Genomic DNA, 16,298 nt, shown 5'->3' on the forward strand with positions numbered 1-16,298 from the left:
AAATCTCTCGTATTTAAAGGACAAATATATCCTGTGAAATGCACTTATTTATTTGCTCATAACCTATTAAAAAAACCAAAGAAACAAAAAACAACACACAAACACCCAACCAAAACCAAAGAAGCATCAAACAAAAACTCTATCCTCTTCATGCAGACTATACAGTCTAACATATCAGTACACAAATTCATTACTTCATGAATTCTGTAGCTAAAAAGTTGTCTATTTTCCAGTGAATTTCCACCTATGAGCAAAATACTTTCTGATACAATGTTGTCAGGGCTCACTCTTCTGCTGCTGCTACAGTTTGGGTGTTGCAAGAAGCTCAAAATCCTCAGCAATACAGTTGTGATTCCAAAGCTTTTTGAGTATGTTGACCTATTTGTACTTTTCAGGTTGGAATTCAAACTATACTATATCAGTAAGTTTGGGGCAGTGCCTTTACAAAGATACAAGAGAGAATAGCTGCAGGGAAAGATAGCTGCAGAGTGGCCCTTACTTCCCTGTGTGCTGTGCCATATGTATGTGTTATGCTTACCCAGATGGCTCTGGTCCCAGGTGCTAGCATGAGCTGTGTGCTCAGTAGGATCTCAGGTGTGAAGTTACATACATCCAAATATTTAAGGCCAATTTTGAGGTGATGGTCAACTTTAATAGGTGTGGCAATATGGAAGTTGTGAATAGAATAGTCCGTTTTGAATAGGATCTGTTTTGTCAGAGGATGCCACTGTACATCTCTATGCATCCTGTTGATACAAATCATCTGTCCCTCTGTGCCCTAGTCATTCCTGTAACGAATTCCCTATTCTGTCTTAGGATTTTATGCAGAATGACCAGCTGCCTTGCTTCCCTTTGCCTCAAGTTTTGTAGTGTTTTTGTGAGTAGGTACACATTCTTAGATTAAATTACATCATCAATAAATTTTTGGTCTGTATTCATACCCAGACATCTCTGTTGTTTACTTGTTAATTTTTTCCACCCCATTCTCAGCCACAGGATTAAAGAATCCCACACAGAGTATAAGTCTGCATAGGCATTTATAGCTCAGTGCTTCAAAGTCATTTCCATACCTCTAAGCTCGGCTTTGCCAACTGGGCTGAGCCACCAGCTCGTGCCTTGTAGGCTTCTCTATGGTCTGTACGAGTATGGCTGCAGCTTTACCTCTCACTAATTTCCCACTCACTGTGCACTCCCATCTGTGACCCACACTTCTGCCAGCAGAGAAGAGCAGATGAGAGGATTCAATTGATATTCTAACCTATGCCATGTTCTCATTATTTATCCCCACTATTTGTTACCTGTTGATGTCCATACAAAGCCCACAGCTGCACAAGGGTTTTCTGTCCTATGGTAGCAGTTTTCCAGTTAGAATCATTTTTAAAACGAGCTAACTCAAACCACCCAGATGTCAAGGGAAACAAACAGCAATGCACTTCCAGCTATGACAGACTTTTTACAAAAGTTTCTTCTTTCCCCATAGAACTGATATATATATTTTATATAAGTCCAAACAGTTTTGCATCTCCTGGAGTAAGCAAAGAAGATAAGCAATTTGGACTTTTTTTCTATTGCGTTTACAGCTTATGCAAAAGAAAATTAATTGGTTTCTTCTGACGCAGATATTTTCTGTAAAGATGTGAATGTCTTTTAAGAAATGTTTGGCTGAGGTTTTCATAATTAAGTGGCACGTAACTAAAGATTAAGTCATGCAATTAGAAAAAGGGTGCTAATACAGTATCAAGTTGATGGTCTAGCAGCTGAACTCATGGAAAACTTCAGTTCAGTGAGCAGGTATTAACACAAGTGTAATAACTGTTTTCAGTTCCAGTGGTTTTTTTCTTGTGTGTCATGAGGAGTTAAAACATTGCCCTTTGCCCATAATAATATCTTGGAACAATACAAGAGCTATTCTTCTTAACTGCCATTGTTTATGAACATTAGGTAAGTAAGCAAAGTTGCAATACAATGAAATATGGTTTAGAGCATATTCCTTGTTTTGTTTGCCAAACGTCTGTAACTTTTTCTTTCTTATATCAATCAGATCTCTTTTATGATACCTTCACCCCTCTCAAACAATGCTATGAATGTTGCTTCCTTTTCTTTGGGCGTACTTTAGATTATTCAATTAAGGAAGATTACTTTAAGAGGGATTCTGTGTTACTTCTTGTCCCTGAATTATTAAACAGGTGGAACTACCAGAAGATTTCACTGGAAAGAAAATCCCCACTTTCTTTTACTTTTCTAACTTTCTTTTATCTTTACATCTACTTATCTTCTGTTAAGTAAGTTATGCTCATTGAGTTCCACATGCTGAGCTAGCTAGTCTGCTGCTACAAACTCAAACTGGTAACTTTCAAACTTGCTCTGGATGGCTGCTTTTTTTCCCTCTCAGTTTTCAGTGTTGACTTATTTCTTATGTTTAGAGGTCTCTGTAACAATAATAATATGAATCTTCTTTGTCTGTGTTCTACATAAGAAATATTCTCTTTTCACCCAAGATAAGTTAAAAGTTTTTGGAGCAGGCAGAACTCCGGGGAAGTATAATGTGTGTTAAATGACATCAGTAGTAGTTTGATGAAGCAAGTGTCTATCTGCAACATCAACCCTACTGTCTCTAAGAAATGATGAACAAAGAAGTTTTCTGTGCCTAAACTGCATTCTAAAAGTTTAGATATCAACTAATAAAGAGTTAATAAATGCTGTCAGATTTTCTAGGTTTCTCACTGTTTTATTTATTTAGGTTAATCTTTTTTGGCTTCATAAACAAATTCACAAATTGGTCTTAGCTATATGCTAAGAATCTTTTATTTGGGGGAGTGTTTTATGTATTCCTTATCTTTATATAGCTAAAACACTGTCCTACGTCCTACAGTGTTATAGTTCCATGTAACTTGATTACAGTAACTGAAAAGCACATAGGGAAGTTAAGACACGTGTGAACATCTTCTATTCCTTACCACCTCTAAGTCAGCACTAATATTTTCTGGAAAGAGAATAATTACTTTAAATTTTAATTAATTAAATTACATTTAATTTTTTGGAAGCTTAGGTGCAGAGTCAGAATCAGCAATCCAGGATGAAAAACTGCTGAAAGGCAGCATTTAAAAATTGAGAAACTGGAAGCAGAAAGTGTGAAAACTTTTATTCAGTTGAAATGAAGCATAAATAATGCCATAACTATCTACTCTTCAGTGTTTTGTTTACTGTATTGGCTTTCTACATTTCAAATACAGGCGGTAACCCTAATCATTATGATATATAAACATGGTTTTTTAAAGAGAGATGTTGGAACATTCAGAAAAAAAAAAGTAATTTTATCAACTTAGTCTTCTGTTGGAATAGCAAGATTTTGTTTTGTTTTGTTAGGTTATGTTTTGATAGCCAAGGGAAAAATGAAAAGCAAATATAAGTGATGACAGATTCTCCGTATCACAATTTTCTAAATGTTGGAGTGAGAATGCAATTTTTGAGGTGCTGATTTTTATCTAAGTGAGTGAATAATAACGGATAAATAATGAAAAAGGGTGCAGCAGCATTTAGTAGCAGTCATATCATCGCTATGTAGGTAATATGCTATATAGTAGGATAGCATTATCTTTTCAAGAATAAAATGAATATATATACTTTCTGGGTATTTTGTGGAATGTAGACGATAAAACCCACTGTGAAGATGCTTGACTTTCTTCTCTTGTGAAAAGAAAAAAAATCAAATGTGAATTTGCATTTTGTTCATTTATATAGGTAAATTTAACTTACCGTTTTGCCTAACATGAGGTTCCATCGTTTGAGAAAGAAGGCAAATGAATGATATTTCCTTTGTTATCAATACCTAGTCAAGTAACAAATATACCTGTCTGTGCTGTACTCACTTTTAAAATGTCAAACACTATTATTAATAAGATAGATATATCATTATTTTAAGAGTAATATAAACTGTTGCTTGAGATTATTTAATTGAATATAAATTTATTCATAATTTTATTGAAGCAAGCTAAATTATTCTTTGTCTTTTTTAGGGGTGATAGCAGATTATGAATCAAAACATGGACGTAGGATATGTTCAGCATTCAATGGAAGATATACAGATTTTTAGGATCCAACCAAGACAGCCTAATAAGTTAGATGGAATTTGCCAAACAGATGGCAATCTGTGTAATTCAAATCTTCCATCTCAAAATTTCTACCCATATTCAGCTCATTATACACACATGCATATGAATTCCAGCAGTGACTTGGAAATTTTTGAAGCAGTAAGAATTCGAGAACTAGAAGAAGTCAAAGCCAGAGCTGCCCAAATGGAGAAAACTATGCGCTGGTGGTCAGATTGTACTGCTAATTGGAGGGAGAAATGGAGCAAAGTTAGAGCAGAAAGAAATAAAGCCCGAGAAGAAGCCAGACAATTGAGAATAAAATTGGACAGTGTTGTAAAAGAACTGAGTATGCTTAAAAAGATAAACCACGATTTAGTAACTGAGAAAGAAAGTTTAGAAAATGTAACTGCTTGGAAAACAGAATATTTCAGTTCCTCAGAAATATCTCATATAAAAAAAGACCTAAACCAATTAACGTTTTTGGAACAAGAACATGTGGAAGAACTAAACAAAACCAACAGAATTCCTTGGGCAGAAGACTCAAACAAGGTAAAGAATGGGGATTTCTTTTAACTTCATGAAAAAGAAGGAGTTGTGTATTTAGAAATGAGATTTTTCAAGGATTTTTTCTAAAATATAATGTGATCTGATACATTATAAAAGCAATTATTTTGATTTTCACCCATGTTATAATCCTAATACAGAGAAATACAGAAAACAATTCAGATCCCTTAGCTATGGCTAAACCTATAAGTAAAAGGCTGTTGTCTCCAATAATGTAATGCTCTATTTTTCACATTAGAAGTTATAAGGTTATATCTGAAATCTCCATGTTTTGCATACTACTATCTCAAAAAGCAGTGTAGGTTCCTGATATCTAAAATACAACTTAGTTCTCACTACTTGCAGTTTCTGAAATGAGGAAAGAGGTGAGGTGAATTCTTCTGCAATGTGGCAAGTTTTTCATTTGGCAAACACAGCAATTAAAATCTCAAAAGAATTCCTAATACAGATGTATTTTTGAATAATTTTTTTCTAAATATTTTTAATTTTGCTTACGTTTTGCATGCAAAATCTGTCTCCTGAAAATAGACAATATAGCACATTTTTTTTCTGGTTGGGACCCAACTAGTATGTTATGCACATAACTGGTCCTTACACAAAACTTGTTAAAAGTCCATCGTTTGTTTCAACATGACTTACATTAGAACTCTGAGAGTTCTTATGTGGAATTTCTCAATGTTTTATCTGTACATATAAGTTGCTTTCCTGGTTTTAATAATTCCAAGATTCTGTCTTGACCATAGTTATAGCCAACTAGTGACAACTGGAACCTATTTGTTTAGTAGAGAAACCTTAGAAATATTTTGGTTATGAAAACTCTCACATGTTCACAGTGTGAGATACCACAAAGCAGCAATCACTCCATCAGAATGACATTTTTGCATTAGAGAACATTCTAACTGTAACTCATTGCAGTTATACAAGATATTATTTATTCCTTTTTTCCCCCTACATGGTTTAAATGTTTAGAAGAGCCTTGGTAGCAGGCAGAAGTCATATTTAGACTTTTCCTTTATTTATGTTTTTCTCAAATACCATGTTTATCTCTTTTCTCAGGATGTGGAGTTAATCAAACAGCCCCTAAGAAGCAGTCAGAATAAAAAAATGGCTCCAAAGCATCTTGATTCCTTTCCCAGTGGATTTACCAGTATTTATTTTGAGGAACCTAAAAAAGGTCTGCACAACGCAGCTCAGACACCAGAGAATGATTTAATGCGTGCTTCTGTTCTGCATTTGCATTTGGCTGAGTTACAGAAAATCTTAACTAAAGAAAGAGAGTAAGTACAAAATACATCCTCCTTGGAGAAATCTTCATTAGAAATAAGTTTTTTAAAGAAACTTTCTAATGTAAATATGGTGAAGTTTTGCATTTATAGCTCGTATGTTCTCCTAGGTATTTCTAAGCTCTAAGTCAGAAAATATGTATTTTTTAATCGTTTTGGAAATTGGTAATTAAATATATATTATAAGGGTTTCACAGTAATGTGTATGTCTCATTTCCTTTGGCTTGCTTATCATTAGCATGAAAAAGTACTCTGTAATAAAACTGTTAAGAATATACAGTTAACTAAAAAATTTGTACTTACCAGAGATTTGATACGAATTAAGTGACATCTAAGCTATGTTATATTCAATTATTGGAGCACTGTAGCATTATAAGAAATTTTCATAGGCTCTTTCAAATTTTTGTTGGTAAATGGTGACTGCAGAATAATGAAGGCCATTTTTGAATTACACCAAAATTGCTTTGCAAGGAAACACGTGGTATATGCTATATATGCAATGTGTGAGGTAGTAGACTTCAGTTTAATGCGACTGTAGCTTCAAAACTGGTTAAAGCTACTCAGAAGGAGTAAAGAATGCCTATTTTCTTGCAAATACTGTCAAGTTTCAGTTCAAAGAGTATGTAATAGACTGTGACAAATCTTTCCTGTCACTTTCTTTCTTTTTACAATTTTCCTGTAGATAATAAAAGTCTGAAGTATATTAAAATTAAAAAAAACCCAACATTTATTTTAAATTCTTAGAACACATTTACTATGTTGTTACCTGAAGCAGGAAGCTGTAGAAAACATCCATTCTTTTTTTGAATCATATTGCAGCAGATTACTGAAACTGTGTTCTATCTTACTAAAAAAGATTCCATTTTTTGTTGAAGCAAAAATCAAAAAATTTTTAAATTTTTGATATTTCATGAGATTTAAGAGGCTCATAACTCATATCTACTCTTCTCTGGTTGAAATCCTTAGGGTTCTATGTATTTTACTTGTTCAACAGAGATCATAATATGCAGATTATCTCCTTTTAAAAAGGAGATAATCATTCAACATTTTTAAAGCAAATCTCTTATTTGATGAAAATTTAATAAATCCCTGTATTAACTTCTGCTCTGTTTGTTCATGTGCCTTTCAAGCCAGTTAGTAACTGTATTTCAGGATGCCAGATTTTGATACTTATCCCTAGGTATATACTGACTGTTCTTCATTATGGTGTATATTAGTAAATTTACTGGGGCATGATAAAAACTGGTGTATGTTTGTATCATGCAACCTACAGCAGTTCCAACCTCAGGCAGTAACTGCTCATGGAGCAGGAATTTTCACATAATGTTAAGCATTTGTGTACAACTTCTTCTTTAGCTCTCTTTGTTCAACATTTCCTCTATAAAAGAGCTTCTGTAAGCAAAATATATTCAGCTGAGACATATGAAGTAATTATGTTTGGCTATGCACAAAATAGATACCTATGAACAGTATTACCAGACAAAAACTAACATAATCACTGGTCTCTTGAGTCACCCTGTGAGTCTTTGTTGGGCAGACTATCATCCACCAGTTCAGGCAGGCTTAGCGTCTGCTTCCCACGGGAATAGGCTTATTTAGATGACTTGACATCTTCAGATTCCCATTTTTTCTCTTTCAGTTTTATATTTGTTCACATCAGTATTTTTGCTCCTGGATTCTGGATCTGCTAATAATCACTATCTCAACAATCTCATCTGTTTGCATAGCTCTAGTTTAAGTACTTTCTCACAGCTTCTTCCTGACAATTTAGAAATTCTCTCAGTAAACTTCAGCCAAGGACACAGCTGTGCTACATCAAAAGTAAACTTGGGTTACAGACAACTTGAACCCCTAGGCCAAAGGTTACTTTGGCAGCCAGTATGATCTTGCTCATTCTGTGCAGGACCTCTCAGTAGATCTTTCTGGCTTACTTTCATTACTCAAGAGTTGTGGCTAGATTTTTTCCAAACTGAAACCAGCACATGTAGAGATAGCGTTTGGACATGCCCCTACTTAAACGGCTAATCTCTCCATAAGTGATTTAAGTGTTTTTGGATCAAGAGTATTCAGTTTAGTTTTAAAGAAAGAGGCAACAGGAAGACACTTTTCACACAAGTACATTGCATCAATGATCCAGCTAACATTGCTTCCAGGCCTTGAGCCAGACCACTCAGTGATAACTCTGGTGTCTCTGCACAAGCCCACCGAGTACTGTGTGAATATGTCCCAGAGGCAAGTCTTGTCACATATCCTTTTGCTGATTTCCTTATGCTGTGGAAGAAAGATTTTAAATCAAATAGTCTCAGAATGTAGCTAAAGTTAATGCAGAAATAATACTTTTTGTCAAAAAGTTAACAAATTATTTTTGTCCCAGAAGAGAAAATAACTACTATGACATACAACACTATTTTACGTTGCTAGTTGAATTTTCAAGTGTACATTTTCAATATTTTTATCTTTTCTGATATATTCATGTTTCATCCCTGCAGTATCATAAAACTTATAAAAAAATGTCATCTCCCAACATAATGATACGTCTGCAGATTTACTGCTTTTCAGACTTCAGATTTATTCAGGGTCCTGACTTTATATGCTTTATTCCTATACTGATGTTCATAGCCAGTTGAATAATCGGGGATTATAAACAATAACCTGTTTTTATTAAAAAATTGCACCAATATAAACTGAAAGTTTTTACTTGTAATTTAGAGTAATTCTTTTCTTTCTTTTTTTCTTGTGAGCCAAATTCTATTTTGTTAGACTATTGCAAAATCATATACACATATTTCACAAATACGAAATGAAATTATGAAGACAAGGGTATAAATTATGAAAAATTCATTGTTATCTTTGGGCTTTGGCTGCGGTCTTTGCTGTGGACACAAAAATGAAACTTTTAATGGGTCTCAAAGACAGGAACATCTGTAGAGCTTCATATTTCTTTCATTATATCCTTAATTGCTGATAATACTGTGTTTTGAAAAGAGGTAAAAGCTAAAACCAAACTTCAGTATTTCAGTAGGAACCATCATTCCTTCTTTGTGAACTATTTTTTTCTGACCGTTTTCCAGAATATAGTAATGAACATTTTACTCAAATAACATTCCAGAGCAGAATCCTTAGAGTTGTCATTTTAGTGAGGATGTAGTATCTCTGAGATAAATAATCCACATTTCCAAAATGTTTTTCTCATTCTTTAAAGAATCCTCTTTTTTTCAGTGCTCTGCACATACTGTATGTATATATTCCCATATACATGTACTTAATCTTTTCCTTGTACTCAAATGAATTGAACCAATTCTGTGATTCTGTAATATCAATCCTCTGAGGATCTTTGCTATCTTACCATATACTACATGACCAAAATCACTAATTGACGTTCATTTCCAAATTTTATTAAGTTTAGGACAAGAATTTGAATTCCGTACTGGAATTGTCTGTTCTCTTCAGCCATTATTTTTTACAAATCTCTTAAAATAATTATGTGGTCATAGTATATGTTTAAAATATTTTAAAAATATGCAGTTGAAAAAGGCTGTAAAATATAACTGAAGCTTTGGACAGAAGTTAAATGTCATTTATGTTTTTTCATCCTCAAAAGAAAAAGTAATGCTGATTTTTAAAACCTTTTCAGAATGAATGTATTTCTGGAAAAAGAAGTGGAAAAGACAGAAAATGAATTAGCTCTTTGGAAGTTGAAATATGAAGAACTAAAACAGTCTAAACTGGAAAGTCTGAACCAGGTATGTTAGCAATACATATTTATCATGTGGAATAAGAAACAAAGCTGAGGCTTCTGCTTCCTTTTAACTAAGAATAAAATTATACTTAGGCTTTACAAAAATAAGAAGTAAATATCCATGTTTGTTTGAAATTGCTTTCACAACAGAAGTGAAGGATAATTGAAGTTGGAAGATACCTCAGGTCCAATTGCTGCTCAAATGGGCAGTCTGACCCACTAGTAGATTCTACTCATGGTTAAAAATGTTCTGGGTTCTGACACTGCCCAGACAGAACATTTGTTGCTCCAGTATATGATTATTTTCTGTTGTTCTCCCAGTTTGCACCACTGTGAAGACTCTGGCTTTGTTTTTTTGACAATCCCCTCATAAGTACTGGGGCACAGCTATTAAATCCCACTGAAGCCATCTCTTCACCAGAATGATCAAACGCTGTTCCTTCAGCCTCTCTTCACAGATCGAGTGCTCATTTTTTACATTATTTGCAGCTATTTATCACAGTTGCTTTTATGCAACTGTCAAGGACCTCTCTGTTCTCCATCATCTTTCAAAGTTGACAGAGAGTGGCTTTGGAGGACACCACCCAGCTCTCTCAGTACATTTTGGTGAACCCATTTTGTCTCACTCTCCAGTAATCCCTGACATATCGTCATCCACTGTTATTCATTCTTCCACCAGATAACCTTTCAATAGCTCTAGCACACCAGTCCAAGAGAGACAGTCTGGGGAAGCAGGCCTGAGGGCAGAGGGGAGCTTGTGAGATCATAGAATCCTTAGAGTTGGAAGGAACCTCTGAGGGCTATTGTATGGGAAGTGCTGAATGGCCTAAACCTCTGATTGATCACCTGAGGCAAGCAATGAGTCAGCCACAGGAGCACAGGTGAAGGCAATTCATCTGTGCTGCCGGAAGGAGTGGAGCCTGGCTCTACCTCTCCTAGACCCATTTAAGAGATGACTACCAGTGGGGAAGTATCTCTTCTGGAGATCCACTCTGCTGGAGTTTCACAAGTGAGCCCAGGATAAGAATAAGCATCCTATCCTTTCTGCTGTTGTGTAATAACTACGTAGCCACGCTCTCTGGTATACTTCATAACTATAACATCTGTACATTCATTGACTATACAGATATCTAGTTCAACTCCCCTGCAACAGACAGGGTCACCACAGCTAGATAAGGTTGCCCAGGGCCTGATCCAGCCTCGCCTTGAAAGTCTCCAGGGATGGGGCATCAACCACAACACTAGGTAACCTGTTCCAGTGCCTCACCACCTTCACAGTAAAAGATTTTTTTTCCTTATATCTAACCTAAATCTAGCCTCCCTGAGCTTGAAGCCATTTCCCCTTGTTCTACCACCAAAAAACCCTTCTAAATAGTCTGTCCCCTTTTTTCCTGTAGCTCCCCTTTAGATACTGAAAGCCTGCTATTGGGTCATCTCGCTGCCTTCTCTGTGCTGAACAGCCCCAGCTCTCTCAGCCTATCCTCATAGGAGAGGTATTCAATTCTGTGGTTTGTGGCCCTTCTCTGCATGTGCTCCAACAGATCTATGTCTCTCCTGTACTGAGGACTCCTCATCAGGACACAGATGAGACCTCATTGGTGCAGAGCAGACGAGCATGACAACCTCCCTCGAACTACTGGCCCTGCTTCTTTTGATGCAGTCTGGAATATACTTGGCTTTCTGTGCTGCAAGGGCACACTGCTGGTTTGCATCTAGTTCAGCATCCATCATTACCTGCAGGTCCTTTTTGGTAGAGCTGATCTCAATCCCTTTATCCCCCAGTTTATATTGGCAAGGGGCGATAGCCTCAACTCAAGTGCAAGACCTTGCACTTGTATTTGTTGAACCTCATGCGGTACACCTGGTCCCATTGCTCAAGTCTGTCTAGGTCCCTCTGAATAGCATCCTGTCCCTCTGGTGTTTCAACTGCACCCCACAGCTTGGTGCCAACAAAAAACTTACTGAGGGTGTACTCAACCCCACTGTTGATGTCATTGATGAAGATATAAAAGATATCTTCAGCACCAACCCCTGGGGGACACCACTTCTCAACAGTCTACGTCCAGACATGGAGCCAGTGATCACCACTCTCCGGACTCGATCCTGCAGCCTGTTCTTTGTTTGTTGAACAGTCCACCCAACAAATCCATATCTTTCCAGTTTGGAGAGAAAAATGTGGGGTACTGTGTCAAAAGCCTTACTGAAGTCCAGATGACATCAGTGGCTCTTCTTTGTCCATTGATGCAGTGACACTATCATAAATGGCCACTAGGTTGGTCAAACAGGATTTGACCTTGGTAAAGCCATGCTGATTTTTCTGTATCACCTCCCTGGCTTCCGTGCACCTTAGTATAGCTTCCAGGAGAATCTGCCCCATGATCTTTCCCTACACAGAGGTAAGACTGACAGATCGGTTGTTCCCAGAATCATCTTTTTTACCCTTTTTAAAAATGGGTGTGATGTTTCCTTTTTTTCCGGTCACCAGGGGTTTCACCTGATTGCCATGACTTTTCAAATATTATGGGGAATGGCTTAGCAGCCACATAAGACAATTCCCTTAGGAGTCTGAGATGCATCTCAGCAGGACCCATGACTTGTAAATGTACAGGTTCCTCAGGTAGTCATGAATCTGATCTTCACTTACAGTGGGAGGGGCAGTGCTTCTACAGTCTCCTCTTAGCAGACCAAACATTTGAGGGCTGTGTGGTGTGTGGTTATCAGGAAAAACAGAGACAAAAAATTTAAGTACTTCACCCTTCTTCTGGACTTTCCTTTTCTGATTGAGGTACCTGTAGAATCCTTTCTTGTTCTTTTTGGAATCCATACTCAAATACAATTCAAGCTGGGCCTTGGCTTTCCAAGATGTAGTAGTCTACATGTTAGTAAAGCAGTGCTGACATTTTATGCAGCACTATTTGAGCACCGCTTCTGTTTTAACATCAAGCACTTTGTGTTACTCCAGGATCAGGGCTGCTGCTGGGATGGGTGGCTCCAGTGGTGGAGAATCAGATGTCTGTTCCAGTAATGCAGGCCAGGCCCAGAATGTAGGTCCTAGAGGGTAATGACCGTCAGCAGCGTTTCATTGAGCAGTTTGCACAGGAGTGCATGAAGGTGCTGGGAACATGCTGCAGGAACATCCTTAGGGACAAAAAAGTCTCAAAAACATAGAGGAGGAGCAGCCAGAGGCTGCAATCTTTTGTAGGGTAAGTGGAGAGATCCATGCTGATGAAGGTAGGAAACTGTCACCTCCTGAAAGTGGAGGATGGCTCTTTTTCCACCTCCACACCTGCTATTGTAGAATTGGTTCAAAAGTCACGTAGCAAAAAAGGGGAAGAAAGCCGTAACTGAGCAGAAGTCAGAGCCAGCTTTATCCTGAACAATGCATTAACATCAGGAGAAAACAGCAAGAGGCGGAAGCAGCAAGGGGGACAATCTATTCTGTAGGGACAGAAGTCCCTATGTATCTCAATTTTCATTTTGAGGGATATGTTGCTTGCTGTGGACATTGAGTTAGAATATCACAGAGAGTCTACCAAAGCCTGTCCAGACCTTAGACCAGTGTTCCCAGCTGCTCATCTGCATGGGTAGAATTGGTACAGAAGTGCATGCACCCTGGGAATCAATGAGAAAGAGCTGTATTTAGTTACAGGAGTCAAATATTGTTAGAGAAATTAAAATACTGTGCCAAGTTTGTAGAACTGAAGTACTATGAAGGACAGACGGCTCTTCAGGAAAAAGGGAAGAAGAGGCCTGAGGGGATGGAAGTTGCCCACAGATCTAAATCAACCCAAATCTTTTGAGCTCTCCTACGTAATGGGTGATAGCTGGACTAATAGCTTGTGAAGAGTATCAGAGGAGAGATCAGTAAGGACGAGATTTTGATGGGAGATCACCTGATGAGATAGATCATAGTCTTTAAAGAACTCATGTCTCTGAATTTCAGAATCTGGTTCTCGCTGGGGTCTGACTGTATAGCTGCTGAAAGGATATCATGGTTGGATGCAAAGCAATCTAATTCTGGAAGATTTCAGGAATTATTGCTCTGTGTAGGCATTAAATGGACCAACAAGAGGCGATGCAAGTCTGCTATTAAGTGTTATGAAAGAAAAAACTATTTGAAGATGTGCTTGTGAATAATATCATTGTCTATATTGACTGAAATTTAAGAGTTTGAGGTTCTTGAAGGAAGTGAGAAAGGCAAGTAGTAAGAAAATACCCTGAACTTAAGGCAAACAGAAAGTTTGCTTAAACAGGGAGCTGGTGCATGGAATCCCACCGGAGGGAGTTCTGATTAGTGAAGGAATTTATCAAAGCTGGCAGGTCTTAGAGGACAGCATCTTCAAAGTGCAAAAGTAATTTGTAGTAATATACTGGTAGATCAGCATAACAGAGAATTCAAAGTGTGATTTTGATGCTAGAAAACTTTACCTTTATATAGGAGATCAGACTGCAACTGAGAAATATAGAAACATTCATTGGACCTACTTGGAGGTGTTCCTTGAAATCATGGAACATTTCCATCTGAACATGAGAAAAAACTTCATTGCGAGGGTCACAAAGCACTGGAATTGGCTGCCCAGAGAACTTGTGGAATCTCCTTCTATGAGATATTTAAAACATACCTGAATGCTTTTCTTTGTAAGCTACTGATGATCTCCAGAAATCCCTTCCAAGTTTAGTGAGTAGAAGATGTTTTTGTTGCATCTTTCAGGATTTAGCTTTCGTAAAAATTAGTTAAGGACCTCTTACATACAACAAAACTCAATTTGTATATGTATATAAGCATATAGAATTATTGATGCAAAATTATTTTTGTTATATAAATTTAACATATCCATTTTGGAAAACTCTTGGAAAATTAACTTTATTTTCATATTTTAGGAAAGACTCTGATTAATTTATTACATTCCAATTAAATTAGTTTGGATCCAATTAGTTTATTAAATTACAATTACAAGATAGCGCATATAAAAAAATGTAGCTTCATTCACAGATGAGTATCCATAGCAACAAAAGAACATCGATGTGTCATATTTGAGTTCCTTCAGATTTTAGTTCTTTATTTTGTTTGCTCATGAAGTAGAATTTTAGCTTATTATACTTACATACCAGAGGAAGTCCATATTTAATTAATAGTTTTTTTAAGAAATGCAGTCTTCGTGTTTTATGGCACTGTCAGCAGGAATGGAACAATAAGGATTAGAAACTTCCTGAGAGGAGGCTGGAAATCAATAACTTCCAATTTTATTTATGTGCATGCATACATACACGTGTGTGTTGCTGCTTTTTAAATGAAAGACATGCTGAATTGCTTTAATTGTTAACAGAAGGTGATATTTCGAGCATTCTGTTTGTATTCTCATCTACTTTTTAAATTGCAGAAAGGCATTTGTCTATATTAATATGGCAAATGTGAATGAAATTACTTATATTTACTATTGTTGCTTTTTTTATTTTTCATTTATTGAAATATACAAGCCTTGTGTGTTGGAAATATGCATGTGAATGCCACAGATGAGAACTGGTTGCTAGAGCCGCATATAAAGTTCTTGACATTAAGTGATTCAAAAGGAAAATAAAGGAAAATGCAGACATATATTAGACTAAACATGGAATCTCTTTCATATATACACTTACGATATTAAATCACAACGGAGTTTCTAGATTAACATTTGTCATTACCTCAAGATTACTTCTGTTCCTTCACTAAGAATTTTTGGTTTCAGAGTAAAGCATAAATTGTTATTTCCTTTTGTAGATCGCCTGACAGCTGCATTGGGTATGTGAAAAAAAATTTCTTTTAGATTCCCACTGTCAGTGCCACAGCTAACTGAACTACTTTTTTAAACAATGTCTAGCTCTGCTAGCTTTTTGGAAAACTGTGAGGTTCTGTGCAATGTTAGAAACTTCACAGCTGCCGTGAAATGAGTGCTCCAAGTAATTAATTATGTTCTGTTAAAAAGTTAATATTCACTTTTTTTTTTTTTTTTTTAATGGATGCATTTTGCATCAACTTAAAATTTTCTTGAGTTCACTACAAAGAATAGGGAATTTGTGTTTGAGCATTGAACTTGGCCTGTTTGTCTTCATAAATTAGATTATTTTAACAGCAGGAACATGAAGTTGAATTTAGTGTTGAAATCGTTTCTTTTTTTTTTTCTGTTATAAAAGATCTATTCTGCCCCTGAATAGTGAAATAAGATTTACACTGAGAATTTTATTATTCAAATCTTCATTAATATTTGACAGCATAGTTTCTTTACTAGCAAGCAGTTAACTATGGGCTTTTTATAGCACACAATTTTGTCAGTTCCTATGAGGGCTACTCCAAAAGTCGTGCCTTCTGTTTTATGATTTTGGCCCACAATGTCAGATTTGGATGTTGGTGGCATGGAAGTAGAGGTTGAACCTTTCTGACAGTGTTCCATTAAATTTTGTTGCCATGCGACAGGGGGCAGCAAAGGGGTGGTCTGATAAAATTATGTCTGATGTGGAAGTGTGTATGAAGCAAAATGTGTAACTAAATTCCTCCATACAGAAAAATTTGCATCCATTTATATTCATCCATGCTTGCTGAACACTTATGGAAACCAAACCACAGATGTGAGCTCAGTGAGGCAG

General features: G+C 36.4%; 1 protein-coding gene across 1 annotated transcript in view; it reads left to right on the forward strand.

Annotated features, from left to right (window-relative positions):
- Positions 1-4,031: 4,031 nt before the first annotated feature.
- CCDC102B (coiled-coil domain containing 102B) overlaps positions 4,032-16,298 on the forward strand; it is a gene marked incomplete at both ends in the record, with an annotated part of 100,582 nt that continues 88,315 nt past the window's right edge. Inside the window, 3 exons of the mRNA XM_079533710.1 lie at positions 4,032-4,640; positions 5,712-5,932; positions 9,573-9,681. Coding sequence (XP_079389836.1) covers positions 4,032-4,640; positions 5,712-5,932; positions 9,573-9,681 — 939 coding nt within the window. The remainder of the gene's footprint in view (positions 4,641-5,711; positions 5,933-9,572; positions 9,682-16,298) is intronic.

Source organism: Tetrao urogallus, assembly GCF_951394365.1.
Source record: "Tetrao urogallus genome assembly, chromosome: 3".
Classification (NCBI taxonomy): Eukaryota; Metazoa; Chordata; class Aves; order Galliformes; family Phasianidae; genus Tetrao; species Tetrao urogallus.